This window comes from Camarhynchus parvulus, chromosome 15 (genome assembly GCF_901933205.1).
Source record: "Camarhynchus parvulus chromosome 15, STF_HiC, whole genome shotgun sequence".
Taxonomy (NCBI): domain Eukaryota; kingdom Metazoa; phylum Chordata; class Aves; order Passeriformes; family Thraupidae; genus Camarhynchus; species Camarhynchus parvulus.
Window position 1 is genome coordinate 6610130 of NC_044585.1, and position 13946 is coordinate 6624075.

The 13946-nt window shown below is 40.5% G+C and overlaps 1 protein-coding gene across 3 annotated transcripts in view; it reads right to left on the reverse strand.

The window, feature by feature from the left end:
- GNB1L (G protein subunit beta 1 like) overlaps window positions 1-13946 on the reverse strand; it is a 49098-nt gene that overhangs the window by 19014 nt on the left and 16138 nt on the right. For all 3 annotated transcript variants that reach the window (XM_030959015.1, XM_030959014.1, XM_030959016.1), the window contains exons 2-4: window positions 2995-3122; window positions 2623-2748; window positions 522-684 (exon numbers count right to left, since the gene is read on the reverse strand). In XM_030959015.1, the coding sequence (XP_030814875.1) occupies window positions 522-684; window positions 2623-2748; window positions 2995-3110 (405 nt within the window). In that variant the 5' untranslated portion in view covers window positions 3111-3122. The remainder of the gene's footprint in view (window positions 1-521; window positions 685-2622; window positions 2749-2994; window positions 3123-13946) is intronic.

The following is a 13946-nucleotide window of genomic DNA, read 5'->3' on the forward strand; positions in this document are numbered from 1 at the left end:
ATTATCTCACACAGAGCAAACCTCTGGCCAGTAATAGTAATTCAACAGTTTCCAGCCCTAGTTCCAGGTAAGGAATTAGCCTGGGGTGAAAGACTACATATTGCATTACAAATCACCGGCACCTCCCCTCTTCTTGCCAAACCCGATTCAGCTTCAGATGCAATATAAGCTCCTCCATCTGAGGACAGACCTGCTGACCATTAGTTCCCCAGAAGGACTCTTGTTCTCAATATTCAGCAGCACCAGAAGAGTTTTCAAAACTCCTGCATGTAAAGATAGCAGCAGCTGCAAATACTTAAATGCCAGATAAACCTTGGGGTGGTATCCTTGTTATTAAAGCATGAGTTATATAATTCAGTCATCCTTGTGGTGGTAAAATTAGTGATTAAAACCCCCAAAGGTTTATTGTGCTGCCTGCTCCTGAGCAGAGAATTCAATGGCACAGGTGTTTCCCCTTCTAAACTATGTCATTTCAGTACCAAAAGCAACCTCTCAAGCACAGAGAAAGAGACACTTCCTACCTCCTCCGAGCTTCTGGCTGCCATGGCCATTAGCCAGCGTCCCTGCGCCACCTTTAACAGAGAGCATCTGCAGAATCCCACATGCTCCGTGAAGACAGAATCCGTCACTGAAGTCCGTCCCTCTGCTAAATCCCACAAGCAGATCCTCTGGTCGCGCCCCTGACTGTTACAGTAAAACAAGTTATCCATGAGCTGCAGTCGGAGGAAGCCTGGCTGCCTGCAGGGCAGTAACTTGAACTGGGTCTTTAACAGACAGTAAAGGACCAAGCTTCGAACAGCTTCTGTGGGGGCTTCAATTGGGTGATTTATGAAATGTGGGGGAGTTCAGTGTCCCCGAGACCACCACCCTTCTGCCAGTTGTGGAACTGGCCAAGAGGTTCAACTGTCCCTGGAAGGGGGAGGCTTGGGAGCCAGTCAGAACACTGCAATTGCAGTTTCTGTTTCCTTGTGCAGAGACTTGATCAGGCTGAGTTGTGCTATTTATATGCAAGAATATATTTATAAAGTCTCATGAGCAGTTGAATATACACACAGTAAAAAAATACTTACATTTTATAATTGATTAGATCTAATTTAAAAGGAAACAAAACTATCCCAAGATTTACACATGTAACACTTATTCACACTAGCAACGAAATTGAAATGTCATGTGTTGACAGCTGAAAGACAAACAGCAAGACAAGAATTCATCAGAGGTAAATAAAAAGTGACAGTTGTTCAGTGGTCAACTTCCCACAGCCACAGGCAGGGCACAGAGGGCTCCTAGGACCGGGCACATGTGGAGACACAACAGAGAGGGACTGGCAGCGATTGCTCAAGGGCTGCAACACCCAGGGCTGGAGAGCAGCAGCTGCATCCGAGGTACGAGCGCAGCTCTGCTCGGCACTGCCCTGTCCCAGAGGCTTTGTGCTGCTCCCAGGCAGGCAGAGCCAGGAGGCCACACAAAGGGCACAGCAGGAATTGTTGCAGATTTCTGTGATCCCACTGGCTCTGGAACAAAGTAGCACTGTGCAGAAGCTTCCAATCCATAAACTACCTTAGCAGGGGATATATGTCCTCATGTTATCACCTGGGCAAGGAGTCATCAAAAATCCCTTACCCATGTCTTACTTTAATTAGCAGTATCACCTGAAGAAGCATGAAACCAAAACAGAGGAGATGTAAATCTACAGGCTGTTGGGACTTCTTCAGCATCAGTGCTGTTCAGCTGAGTGACAAACTGACACAACATTTATAGCACTGTGGATACAAACAGTGTGATACTGCAAGAAATTGCTGTGATTTAGCTTTACAAGAGAGAAATATAAAATACAGATAAATGCTGTCCTAAAGCTGCACTCCTATGTGAAGTGTTAGAACTATACAGTAAAAACAGAGGTACAGAAAAACTCTGTAATTATACAAACAATGCTCATTCAATATTTTATGGGGGAGTGTGTTGATAATTGTACTTAAGCAGATAAGAAATATAAATGCTAATGAGTTCCACTGTATATTATGAGATGTCTTCTCTAGATAAACATGTCAGAACACCTCCTAATCATACAGACACTTTGGCATCTACTCTAGATCACCTGTCTAATCCAAAGTACACAAATCTTCCTGACCTTCCTTTGCTAACAAGAACAGAAGGTATTTTGCAACAAAGCAAAAGCATGAAACTCAGCATTCTTGCTCATTTTCAGTCTTCCACTCCCCATCTCTGATTCTTCTCTTTCTTCCTTCCCTTTTCTCCATCTCCCCTCTATTTAGAAATTCTTTTTTTCAATCTTCCCCAGGAACCACTTCAAATCCAAGTGTATTTCCTTGACCCAAAGACCTCACCTGTTCTTAGTAAAGACACTACAACTCCCAAGTTGTTATGATATCATTACACACATCATAAATAAATTAATTGCGTCTTTCCCCCTCCAACCCCCACACTTTTTATTCTACAGTTTTTCTGTCTTTTTTTACTTCAGTACATTTCCATATGTGTTGGAGAAACTTTAAGTGACTCCAGAATTAAGAGAATCCTTTGTGCCCCCGCCCCTCTTTTTCCCCCTTCAATCACAGACAAGAGACAAGAAAAATTTCACTGTTTTTTGCCTGCTTTGCTAACCTGAGAAGCCTGTCTTTACCACCCATTGTCTTCACACAGTACACAGATTTTCTTCCATGGCCATCCAGTGCTGTGTCCACTCTGTGTGTTTTCAGGTTCCAGACATGGACAAACCCATTCTCAGACCTGGCAGTAGGAAGAGATGCTTTTAGTGTGAGCATTGCATGGAGGTGATCAGAGTCTGATGATTTTCATTTTGTTTGTTTGTTTTGTTTGCAAAACTGAAGCTGTATGCACAAGTAACACACTCATCATGCAAAAACATGAATGCTGCTGTTTTCCCCAGAAACACTTTGTCAAAATAATACAATTCAATTCAAAAAGAAACAACCATATGACATTCAGCAGAGGTAGAAATCCTGGTGTATTTACCCAGAGAAAAGAAGAGGGATATCAGGTTCTGGGCCTCCACAGGAAAAATGCAGAGTGTGGACTGCAGCACTGGTACCTCTGAGCACAAACTGTGGATCTGGAGGTGGCAGAGTCATCGGAGCAGTGAACTGGGGGGTGAGAAGTAGACACAGATATCACAGAGGGTAAAGCAGCCTAGAGTGAAATGACAGCTTTAAATATATTCTGAGCAGGACACTTGCTTCTGCTCTTTCCTCTCTGAATTTTCTTTGTTGAATGTTCTTTCTATTTGCCAGCCAGCTGAGGGTGAAGTATTTCCTCCTAGGATGAGCTGACGAAGCAGGTGTCCAACCTGCTCTTTGCTGCATTCCTCTCTCAGCAAGGTGCTGAGCTGGCCACGCGCAGGCACCTCTCACACACTTGTAAATCCCAAATCGGTCAGCTGCTCTCCCTGTGCTCAAGGGAGATAAATACAAGAAACTTGACACCCATAATTTGAGTGGGCAAGCAATTTATCATTCTGCTTTAGCCCCCTGGCTAAGTCTTTCCTCTTCCTCCCCACAAAAATACTACTTTTGTGTTTTTTCAGAAAAGCATTGCAGTGAACATATCAACTGAAAAGAATTTCAGATCACAGAATCACAGAATCACTGTGTTGGAAGAGACCTTCAAGATCACTGAGTCCAGCCCACACCCTCACACCTCAACTAAACCATGGCACCAAGTGCCACATCCAGTCTTTATTAAACACATCCAGGGATGGTGACTCCACCACCTCCTCAGGCAGACCATTCCAATAGTTTATCACTCTTTCTGTAAAAAAAATTTTCCTAATATCCAAACTGTAGGTGTAGAAGAAGGTATTACAAGTGACCTTGCCCCTGAGTAAGTCACAGTTGTACTAATTACCAAAGAAGAACAGTCTTGTCCTTAATGGGTCACAGCTATGACTAATAAAGATATGTGTGATAAAAAGGGTGGGTTGGCTGATCAGGGAGAGCCTGGAGGAAGAAAGATCACCTTGAGGAGGTAAAGGAGCCCTGAGGAAGAAGGAATGATCCAGAGAGACACACAGAAGAATGAAACAAGGAAGAGAGTTGCTGCTGCAAAAGATCTGCTGTGAGGTCAGTCTGGGTTTGATAGAGTTAGAGCCTCTTGTTGGAGCCTGCAGTCATAGTCAAGCTGGGTAAAAATCTGTGGTAAGAGGCATTAAGGAAGTACTTGTGGTCTTATTCCAGCAGGAAACAGCCAGCAGTCATAGTCTGTCAGAGAAGCCAACAGTAGGAACTTGCTGAAGTCAGAGTTGGGGTGGTTAGGCTGTAAAGAAGAATAAACCACGACCCTTTTCACATTGTTAAATGAGAATCTGTGTGTTGGCTCATTTCTACCTGTAATGAGAGGTCTGCTGCAACACCTGAGACTAAATATCTGAAGGCAACCAATAAAGGAGGAGTAATTTACCTATTATCTGGGCTGCAGCACAAGGGAAAAAGAGAGCAAAGGCCACCTCCTACCTACAGGCTGGAGAGGTAATGAACACTCCCTTACCTGGATCTAGTGGTTTATAGGCACAAGAGTAATTTGTGATATAGTCCACCTTGAACTGGGAGTTGATGGGATAATGATCTGCCAGCTTGATCACCTTCCTGAAAGCATCATGAATGAAGATGATCAGGGAGGAAAATCCTTCTTCGATGAAGTGGGTGAAGTACTTGACCAGGAGACTGGCATTGGTGGCCACAAGCATGAGACACTGGAAGACTGACCAGAGGCCGATGCAGAGGCAGAACTCCAGGTAGTCAAAATCATTGTCCCTGCAACATCCAACCTGTATTTTCCTTGGCTCAGCTTAAGACTGTGTCCTCTTGTTCTGTCAGCTGCTGCCAGGAGAAAGAGACCAACCCCACCTATGTGTAACCACCTTTCAGGAAGTTGTAGACAGTGATAAGGCCACCTCTGAGTGTCTTTTTTTCCAGGCTGAACAGCCCCAGCTCCCTCAGTCGTTCCTCACAGGGTTTGTGTTCCCAGCCCCTCACCAGCCTTGTTGCCTCCTCTGGACACGCTCAAGCATCCCATCAGCCTTCCTAAACTGAGGGGCCAGAACTGGACACAGCACTTGAGCTGTGGCCTCACCAGTGCTGAGTACAGGGGCAGAATGACCTCCCTGCTCCTGCTGGCCACACCATTCCTGATCCAGACCAGGTCCATTGGCCTTCTTGGCTACCAGGGCACACTGCTGGCTCATGCTCAGTCAGTTGTTGACCAGCACCCCCAGGTCCCTTTCTGCCTGGGTACTGTCCTCCTGGCAGAGGACAATTCCTGACGAGCTCAGAGGGACAGCCTGTGTGATCCCTACAGGCACTCACTGCTCTGGCCCCTCACCAGGTATTTCCCTTCACATTAACAGCTTTGCAGGCAGCTATGCACAAACACTGGAGAAAGATGAGGACAAATTTTCTGTTCTTACTTGTTGCAAATGACCCTCCAGACGTGTGCTGAGACAAGACAACCAGCAGCTGATTCAACTGGAAATATAATTTGCAGTTCATTGGAAAATGCATTACAATGTCCATTACAAGAAATATTTTCACCATAAGAAGTGTTTACTCCCTGATCTGTAGCATTATTAGCCACACTTGTATATCTGCTTCTTCCTTTCTGACCTAACCTCACAAAGAAAAGGGCAGCTTCTGCCACTGCAAGTGCCACCTGTCATCACTTTTTCCCACTCGTGTATAGTACCCCAGATTAAACAAAAGGTGTTCAAAATTCAGTAAGGGATGATCAGCAGGTGTTTGCCTACTGGTTCACAGCAGAGGAACTGCACAGAATCAGAACAGAGTGCAAGAGCTACATATGCCATGGCAAAACAGCCCAACTTTTCATTGCCATCTCGCCTCAGTACCAGCTTTCAAATTGTGTTTAAGGGATGCACTTGCTAATGCATCTCATTTGCAGGTCTACATTGAGTGTTTATAGATCAGTTATCACCAAGGTATCTATAGGTTTTAATTAAATGCAATTATCTTTTAGGGCTAGTGATGAAACAGGATTCTTCAGCGTAATGTGCAGTTCTCTCTCAATAGCACTGTGTAATTAAGTATGAAAATAATGAGCTCAGTGGATACCCTCTGTGTTTTAGGGCCCTGACTCATCTCTTTTATGAAGTTGTTGGATGATCCAGACTCATGGCAGGCTGGAGTACATTTTCAGATGTACATGATGTGCACATTGGCCCCCATGGTGAGATGCAGCTCCCAAGTGCCCATCTGCAACACGCTCCACCTGAGTTATAAACCTGTCAGACCAAGGACTTTGTCACCAAGTGAAACCTCTTTGGGGCACTACAGCTGAGTGCTGGTGCCCTCAAAATGCTTTGTAGAACCAGATAAATTAGTAGCTAACAGCTTGTCAGAGGGTCCCACTTCACAGTGGAGCAATTCTGGCTCACTGCACTGAGCAAGGAAATAGCACTGAGGCAACCCAGAGGCTACCTGGGATTACAAGGCAGGTTTTTAATAGCATTTTTCTAATTACTGACACAGAAGTTTTTGCTGACAGACAGCAAGTGTGTGCGTGGCTGTGGGAAGGGTTTTACCTGGCATGAAACAGACACTACTAATGCATGTCTTTACAAGGATGGTATTTCAGAAAAATCCTCAGACCAGTTACAGGAAAAAAAAACCTATTGAAACCATACTTCTGAGCTGCAAGCTATTGAAGGGACTTTTTGCTCCTCAGAGTCTGGTTCTTTCCTTGCTTTTCTGCTAATCCTATATGTGAATCTGGAAATTTGGCTTAATATTGAATCTAATGTTTACTGAGTCCTTATTATTTCCTATCATGATTTGGCAGATGAATGGCAGTGTGACAGTATTTAGTGTCTCATTTTTCTTCCAGCAGGTGCTGAACTATAAAATTTCATCTTTGCTGTCTTTTTTATCCATGAGCTTGGACAAGTCACTTAAGATTTAATAAAAAGTTGTTAGGTACCTACAGAAAGTCCCATGAGGTTGCAAAGAGATGGAAATTTGGGGTGCTGGTAGTTTAATACTTCCAAGAATGCATCAATCTGTTCCTGTTGATATACAAGCATGCTCAAAAAAATGACACAGCCTACCTTCAACTCACCAGGTAGCTCAGTGTCTCTACCTTACAGGGATAATGAAGTACATTGTGGTGTACTGATTCAAACAGATAATAGTTATACAGTGCTTTGCTAAGCAGACAGCTACAAACTTGCTAAATTTGATGACTGTAAGATGGTTAAAGCCTCTGGGGAAATTTTTCAAAAGTACCTAAGTGATTTAGAAGCCTAAGACTCATTTCCAAATGAATTTTCAATCCTACATCTCTAGGACTTTTTAAAGTTTCACCCCAGGTGTCTAAAAATGAGTTCTCTAATTAGCACAACATTTATTTTCTTGTTAACTCTATCTAGCCTCAGGGAGACCAATCTGTTCTTGTTAACTGGGGATATCTGCAACAAATTTAATTAAATGAATTTGCTTAGTATTTAGTCTGGTCTGAGAGCAAAATTCTAGCTCAAGGGCTTGAACAAGTCCGGCTCAAGGGCTTGAACAAACAAAATGCAACCTACAGAATAAAGTTCATTTAAAGGCATTTCTGGGCTACACTATATGTTTGTCCCTGTGTTATTATCCTCCTGCCTCCTGTGAAAGGAGTGAAAAGACATGAATACATGAATCATTTTGCTCATGGCAGTATTTGCTTGCAAGACAGCATCACCTGTAAGAGAGGCAACACCTCACCATCAGCCTGTTTGTTTTTTTTAAAAAAGATGTTCCACTTATTTCTTCCAGCCTTCCCTGCACTGGTAACAGGATGGTCCTTCAGGAGCTGAGCTGCACTGATGTGGCACAGACAATGAGAGGATTTTTCACAGAGCGCACGGCAAACCCTTGGGCTCCTGCACAAGTTACATTGGCTACACAAGTGGGGAGGGGAAACCCAGCTGCTCAAATGAGGGTTTCAATTAATGAATGGCTGAGTGCACCGCACATGAGGTACCAAAAAGGGAGCTTGTCTAAGAAAATGCATCTGCTAAATACCTGAACAATTAAATTTCCTTCAAAATTACATTATTTTAAAGAACAATTCACTATTAATACCCCTCACAAATCTTACTTTCCTTAGGTTGCAATTAGAATAATCCTCAAACCATTTGAATTTCTATGCAGTGGTATTTCAATATCATCACTTCAACATTTGATATAAAAAAGTTAAGCTTTTATTTAATGAGAGTACTTTAAAATATGTAAATGTCAAAAGGATTACCTTAGAAAAATCTCTCAGAGAATTAAAAACATTAACAGATTCCCACAGGAAAAATTCCAGCAGAATTCAGCAATTCTCCTGTTCCCACTCCTGTCACTTATATTTCTATCACACATTGAAGCAAAAACAAATTGCTATTAAAATATCATGCAAACACCCTCCTCCCCCTAACAAACCCCACAGTTCACTTTGAGATACCAACAGCTCAAGCAAAGACAGGAAAAAATCCTCTTCTATTTTTCTTTAGGCTTATTTAGAGTAGTAAAACCTCAGTGGTAAAAGAGCTTTTTCAGGTATAGGAGAAATAAATCTCCCTAGGCATGTCTGGCAAACTGATTTGGGACTGAAACCAGCAGGTGTGCAGACATAATTACTACTGCAAAATATCCAACACATCCAGGTGTGCTCACAAACAGATACATGAAATCCCTGTTATTTTTTGACAATTCCCAGTCAACCAGGTGCCACCCTCCCAAAGGAAAAATCAGAGCAAAGAATGAATTGAGAAAGATTTGAATAAATTGTTCTTCCCCTTTCCAGGCTTTTTCATTCATACAAAAGCTCTTTTTTAGCCTGCAGTTCTGTGCCTACCTGCACCCCCTGACAAACTCTGCCCTGTGTCACAGCACTCCGTGCTCTAGTGCAGGAGTGTTTAGGAAGTGGGTCCTGAGCTGCAACTGCAGAGGCAGCCAGTGCAAATACAGACTCCTTGAAGTTAATGGTGCAACACAAATAATTTTGTTTGTTCCATTACATTTGCAATCTCCACCATTAAAATCCAGAGGCAGCCCTTGCAGTATGAGCTTTCCAAAAGCAATGTTCCCACGTTTCCAGCCTCCAACCACGGCAGACTGAGGTTTTCAGTGGTGAAAGCACAAACCATTGTCAGCCCAAGCAACGCCCCATGCCAGGGCTGCTGGGAGTGCTGTGGCCTTTCCTTGGGGCTCAACAGCCTCAACAGAACCCGAGGGTCCCAAAGCACCCGATTCCCCTCACTGAATTTCACTGAATTGTGCTGGAACACAGCAGCACTTGGAAATATCTGACACAGCCCTGGCTGTCACTAAATGCTGCCTGGTTCTACAGCACTTCTCAGAAGCAGAGAATGGGAATTTAGTATTACAAGAACACATTTGATCAGTTACGTTTTCATACATCAGTAAAAGAGATGCCAGGCAAATCCATGCAAGCTGAACGAGCGGAAGTTCACCTCATCTGACTGCAAAAGTGAAATTTTTATAGGTTATTGACTACAAATTGTCTGAAAGCAGGTATATGATTTGGTAAACAATTCTTCAGACATGCTGTGACAGATTTTTAAGCCCAGCTTTTCATTTTGCATGTACGAACCAAAAAATATCAGAACACACTGAAACAGGAAAGTCAGCAATACAAAGAGATGTTGTGAAACTGAAGAAATCTCTTTGCACCCGAGGTGAAAAGTAACTCAGCAAATACAAAGAAATGCCTTTCTGGGTCCTGCAGCAAGGCAACACCCACAAAACACTTAGAGAACAGTGAAAATCCCAAACTAAAACCCAGGCACCCTGCTTTTCCAATTCTTACCTCAGCTGCCCAAAACACAGGATATGTCTGTTGTGTGAAAAGACATAAATGTGCAGTAGCAAAAATAAAACCAGCAGAAGCTTGATCAAGAGATGAGGGAATACTACACAAACAGTTACAAAAGTCAGAGCCCCAGAATATATCAAAATTCATTTGTCAGTCACATAACAATGCAGCTTTCAGTTTAAAACTCTCATTTCTATCTTCAGTGCTAAATTGAGATAGAAACTGTATTCTACTTCTAGGGTTTCTTTAAAGCAAATTTAAATAATAATTTACTTCAAGTGGAAATTAGAAAACAGTACAAATTTTTAAACCAAGAAATTGATGTCAAGCAGAAATGAGAATTAGTGGACATTTTAGATTTAACCAGTAAATGTACTAATAAAGCACTCTTAATTTTCAGAGGTAAGGATAACAAAACGCTTTCTTTTGAATTGCTTCTTTTTCATATTACTATTTACTTATGACTGCTAAACTAGTAATTAAGCACAGTGATGTATATTTGTGACTTCAAAACCAAATTAATTATGATAATAACAATATTTAATTAAAAAACCCCACAACAGTGGACTGAGAACATTCATTACTTTGTGCTTGCACTAGAAAATACCATATCCAGATACTGTAGACAGATTTCTATCTTGCTTGCAAAACTTGCTAGTTAGCGACACATCAATGTCAAAGAGAACGCAGTGATTTATATGACCTAGTTACAGAATCCTTCATTAGCTGATATAAAGCTGTTGCCACACAGCCAACATTACAGCTGACAAGAGTCCTTCCTCTTACAGGTTGGGAACACTAAATACTGTCAGAGCTTTCGTTCTAAATAGGCACCAAATAATTTCTAATGACTAACAATGACTGCCTGCTCAGAAAAACACTTCAAAAGTCTCTGTTTGAGAAGTGCTGAGAACCTCCATTTCCCACTGACTGCTAGGAAAGTTAGGAGTTCATCCTTTCTCAGGAGATCCCCAAAATTACTTTCTCTCTTGACATTTAGACAATGAATGATGGAGGTTTCCACATTTTAATTGTATTAGTCAATGGACAGATAGCAAACAAAACTGCTTATCAGCAACTGGTGATATGCCAAGAAATCTTAAGGGAGCAGGGGAGAAAATGACTAATAACCATCATGCAATGCAACGCATTTTTAATGATTTCAACTCAGATAATGGCTCCTCCCAGCATTAGCACCCTTTTTGTCTGTAAGCATTCCCTACCTGAAAAAAAACTAAACCACAATAAATTAAGATTTTAACTAATGAAGTTTGCAAGAAAAATGTATATAAAGGTCAGTGTGTAACCTTCAAGAATACTGAAACCCAAGCTTGTGTCTTGAGGTTCAATTTCAAATATTTCCATCTGCAATTTTTAAAAAGTCACTGTACAACAATTACTTTCTATATGAAAACATAGCTTCAGCATGGGAACAAAACTACGAATGATTATAATCATTTGAAAGACACTGAGTTAGCATATGGATCTCATTGCCACTTACACATTTTGGTCACTGGAACAAAAAGCTATTAATCAATATGTAAAAGCCATAAATTAACATAAACATTAATCATTCTAATACTCCCCCTGTGTCAGATTGATAATTTTTTTCCAGTCTTTCATTCTGACATATGTGCCTTCAGCTATCAGCTGTTTGACCTTTTTTAACACAATTAAACATTTTGGGCATTGCAAATCTTACTGAAGTAAACATTATGGAGACAGACAAATGTCATGGATACATTTATGCCAAAAATATGGGATCTGAAAACGTGAGAGCCCCTGCCTCTCATGTTATTGCACTAGCTTTCAATAAGGGAGCCCAAAATGCAGCGTGAAATACAGGTGAAACAGATGAAATTCTAGTGTTTCATAAACAGGTTCAATTTGCAGATGAGGGAAAAGACACCCATCTGTTTTACTTTCTGAAACCATTAATTGCTTGGAAAAGTGCAATGATGTAACTACAGTCAGCCTTGTTTGGAGAAAGAAAGCATAAAAGCCCACAGAGTTCAGCTCTACAACACACCCTACATAAAATTACTGGGGACGCAAAAGACAAGCAATGATTAATCACTTTGAAAACTTGAAGAATATGAATAGGCATTTATATATACACAAAATAAGTTTTAAAGAAAGGATTTATATAAGTGTCTCTTCACCATAACATCAGTCCTAGAATGAATTTAAGTTTGTACATGTGATAAATCATTGAAATCTAGCAAAAAATTGATGAGCCAAGGACCATCAAAAGACTGTTTTGAGTGGCCTCCAGTTCAGCCATGCATAGCAATCTGTCAGCCACGGGGCTCTGTCTGCCCATCCTCCTTAATTAGGGGTGCTGCATAGTGCAGCATCAGCCACAAATCTTTTGGTTCCAAGAGCTAATAATGTCCTCAGTTAGCATGGGCTTAATTAAACGTCTTCCAGACATTTTTGCAGACATTCCGGCAATAATCTTGTTTGGTAACAAACTATTAAAAAGAATTGACAGAGAAGAAATATATCAAGTTGTTACAGCAACTGAAGTTATTTAGGCCAGAATTATATGTCTGCAATTAAGGATTCTGTAACTCTGAGCAATTAAAATATCACTTTATTTGAAAACTAATTAATTCTAAACACATATTTTTCCCATGACAAACTTTTATGATTGTTTAATTTATTCCATTCTAATTACACTTTAATTAATCTACTCTTGTACAATATACTGTTATTCTGGCATCTGACCAATGAAGACAATAAATTGATTGCAGTTCCTTTGTGCAAGAGCAGAAACTGTCATGCCAGTTTCAACACCACGTTTATTTATTTGTCTGTTCTATTACTTCTCCTTTCCTCCCACAGGGCATAGGAACATGAAACACAGTACAAATCAGATGACATTTTGTCTTCCATACTTTCTTCTTAGAAGTGTGAAGTATAACAGGAGTTTTAAGAATTAAGGAAAAGTATATGTGACATGATATTACATAATAAAATACAACCAATAGTAAATGAATTTATACTTCTAAAATATGTCATTTATTAATGACTTATTAATTGATTCCTGATGTACAGGACTGTGTCCAGAGCTGCTAGAAATGGAGTTGTTTCCATGAACATTAAGGTCTGCTTGGGATCTGGCTTGATCCAGTCAACAAAAAGGGAAAAAGTGACCAAATCCCATTTTCATGCCAATCTTAGAATGAAATTCATTCAGTATATTCCTAATTTTAAAAGCCACTGCATTTTAATTTTGCATCGTCACCTTTGATTCAACTAAAACAAAAGTATATAAATTCTTTTATTATTCTATAAATATTATATTTGGATTAAGCTGCAATAAAATAAATATATGCAAATATTTTATTACACATGGAATTAGTTGTGTTGTATTTTATTTTGCTTCGGCCATACGTGAGGTAGAAGTGACTGTTGTTTACAGTCAGAAGTCTGCAATTTTATTTTTTTTTATGTGAACATCCCTGAAGTTGCCAGTTCTCACTCATTTGCTGGGAGGAGACAGTGAGAAGTGACACTTTATGAAGACACAATGAAGCAATCTGCTTTTCATGTACTTTTAAAACTTCAGCTTGCGTTCCTGGCCGCATGCTTCCCTCTGCTTATGAAATACACCCGTGCTGTGTCACCTCACCATGGGACAGATGCCGTGCAGAGGTAGGCAATTAAATTAAACTACACTGCAAGTTGAGCTCTGACAGCGCTTCCCAAAATATTTCTTTTACTTTAATGACACAGTTTACATTTCATAGAATTAAAAAGACAAGTACAAAATACATTCACAAAATACATATTCACTAAAGGAAGAAAAAAGACTCTGCAATGAGCTGAACGGGCTATGTACTTCACCAGCATATGGTAGGAGATGCATTTATATCAGATTTTACCTATTTCCTACTCCATGTTTATATTGTCATTTGTTTCATAACAGTTAAAAAATATACTTTAAAACTGCAAATAGCAAACAAGATAAATTGACATAAACACCGAAGAAATATTAAATAACCAAGGGCAATTTCTATTTGTGTCCAGCTTGTATTTTGAAATTCAAATTTTGGATCTGATCTATGCCTGTCCAAACTACCAGATGATATTGGTGA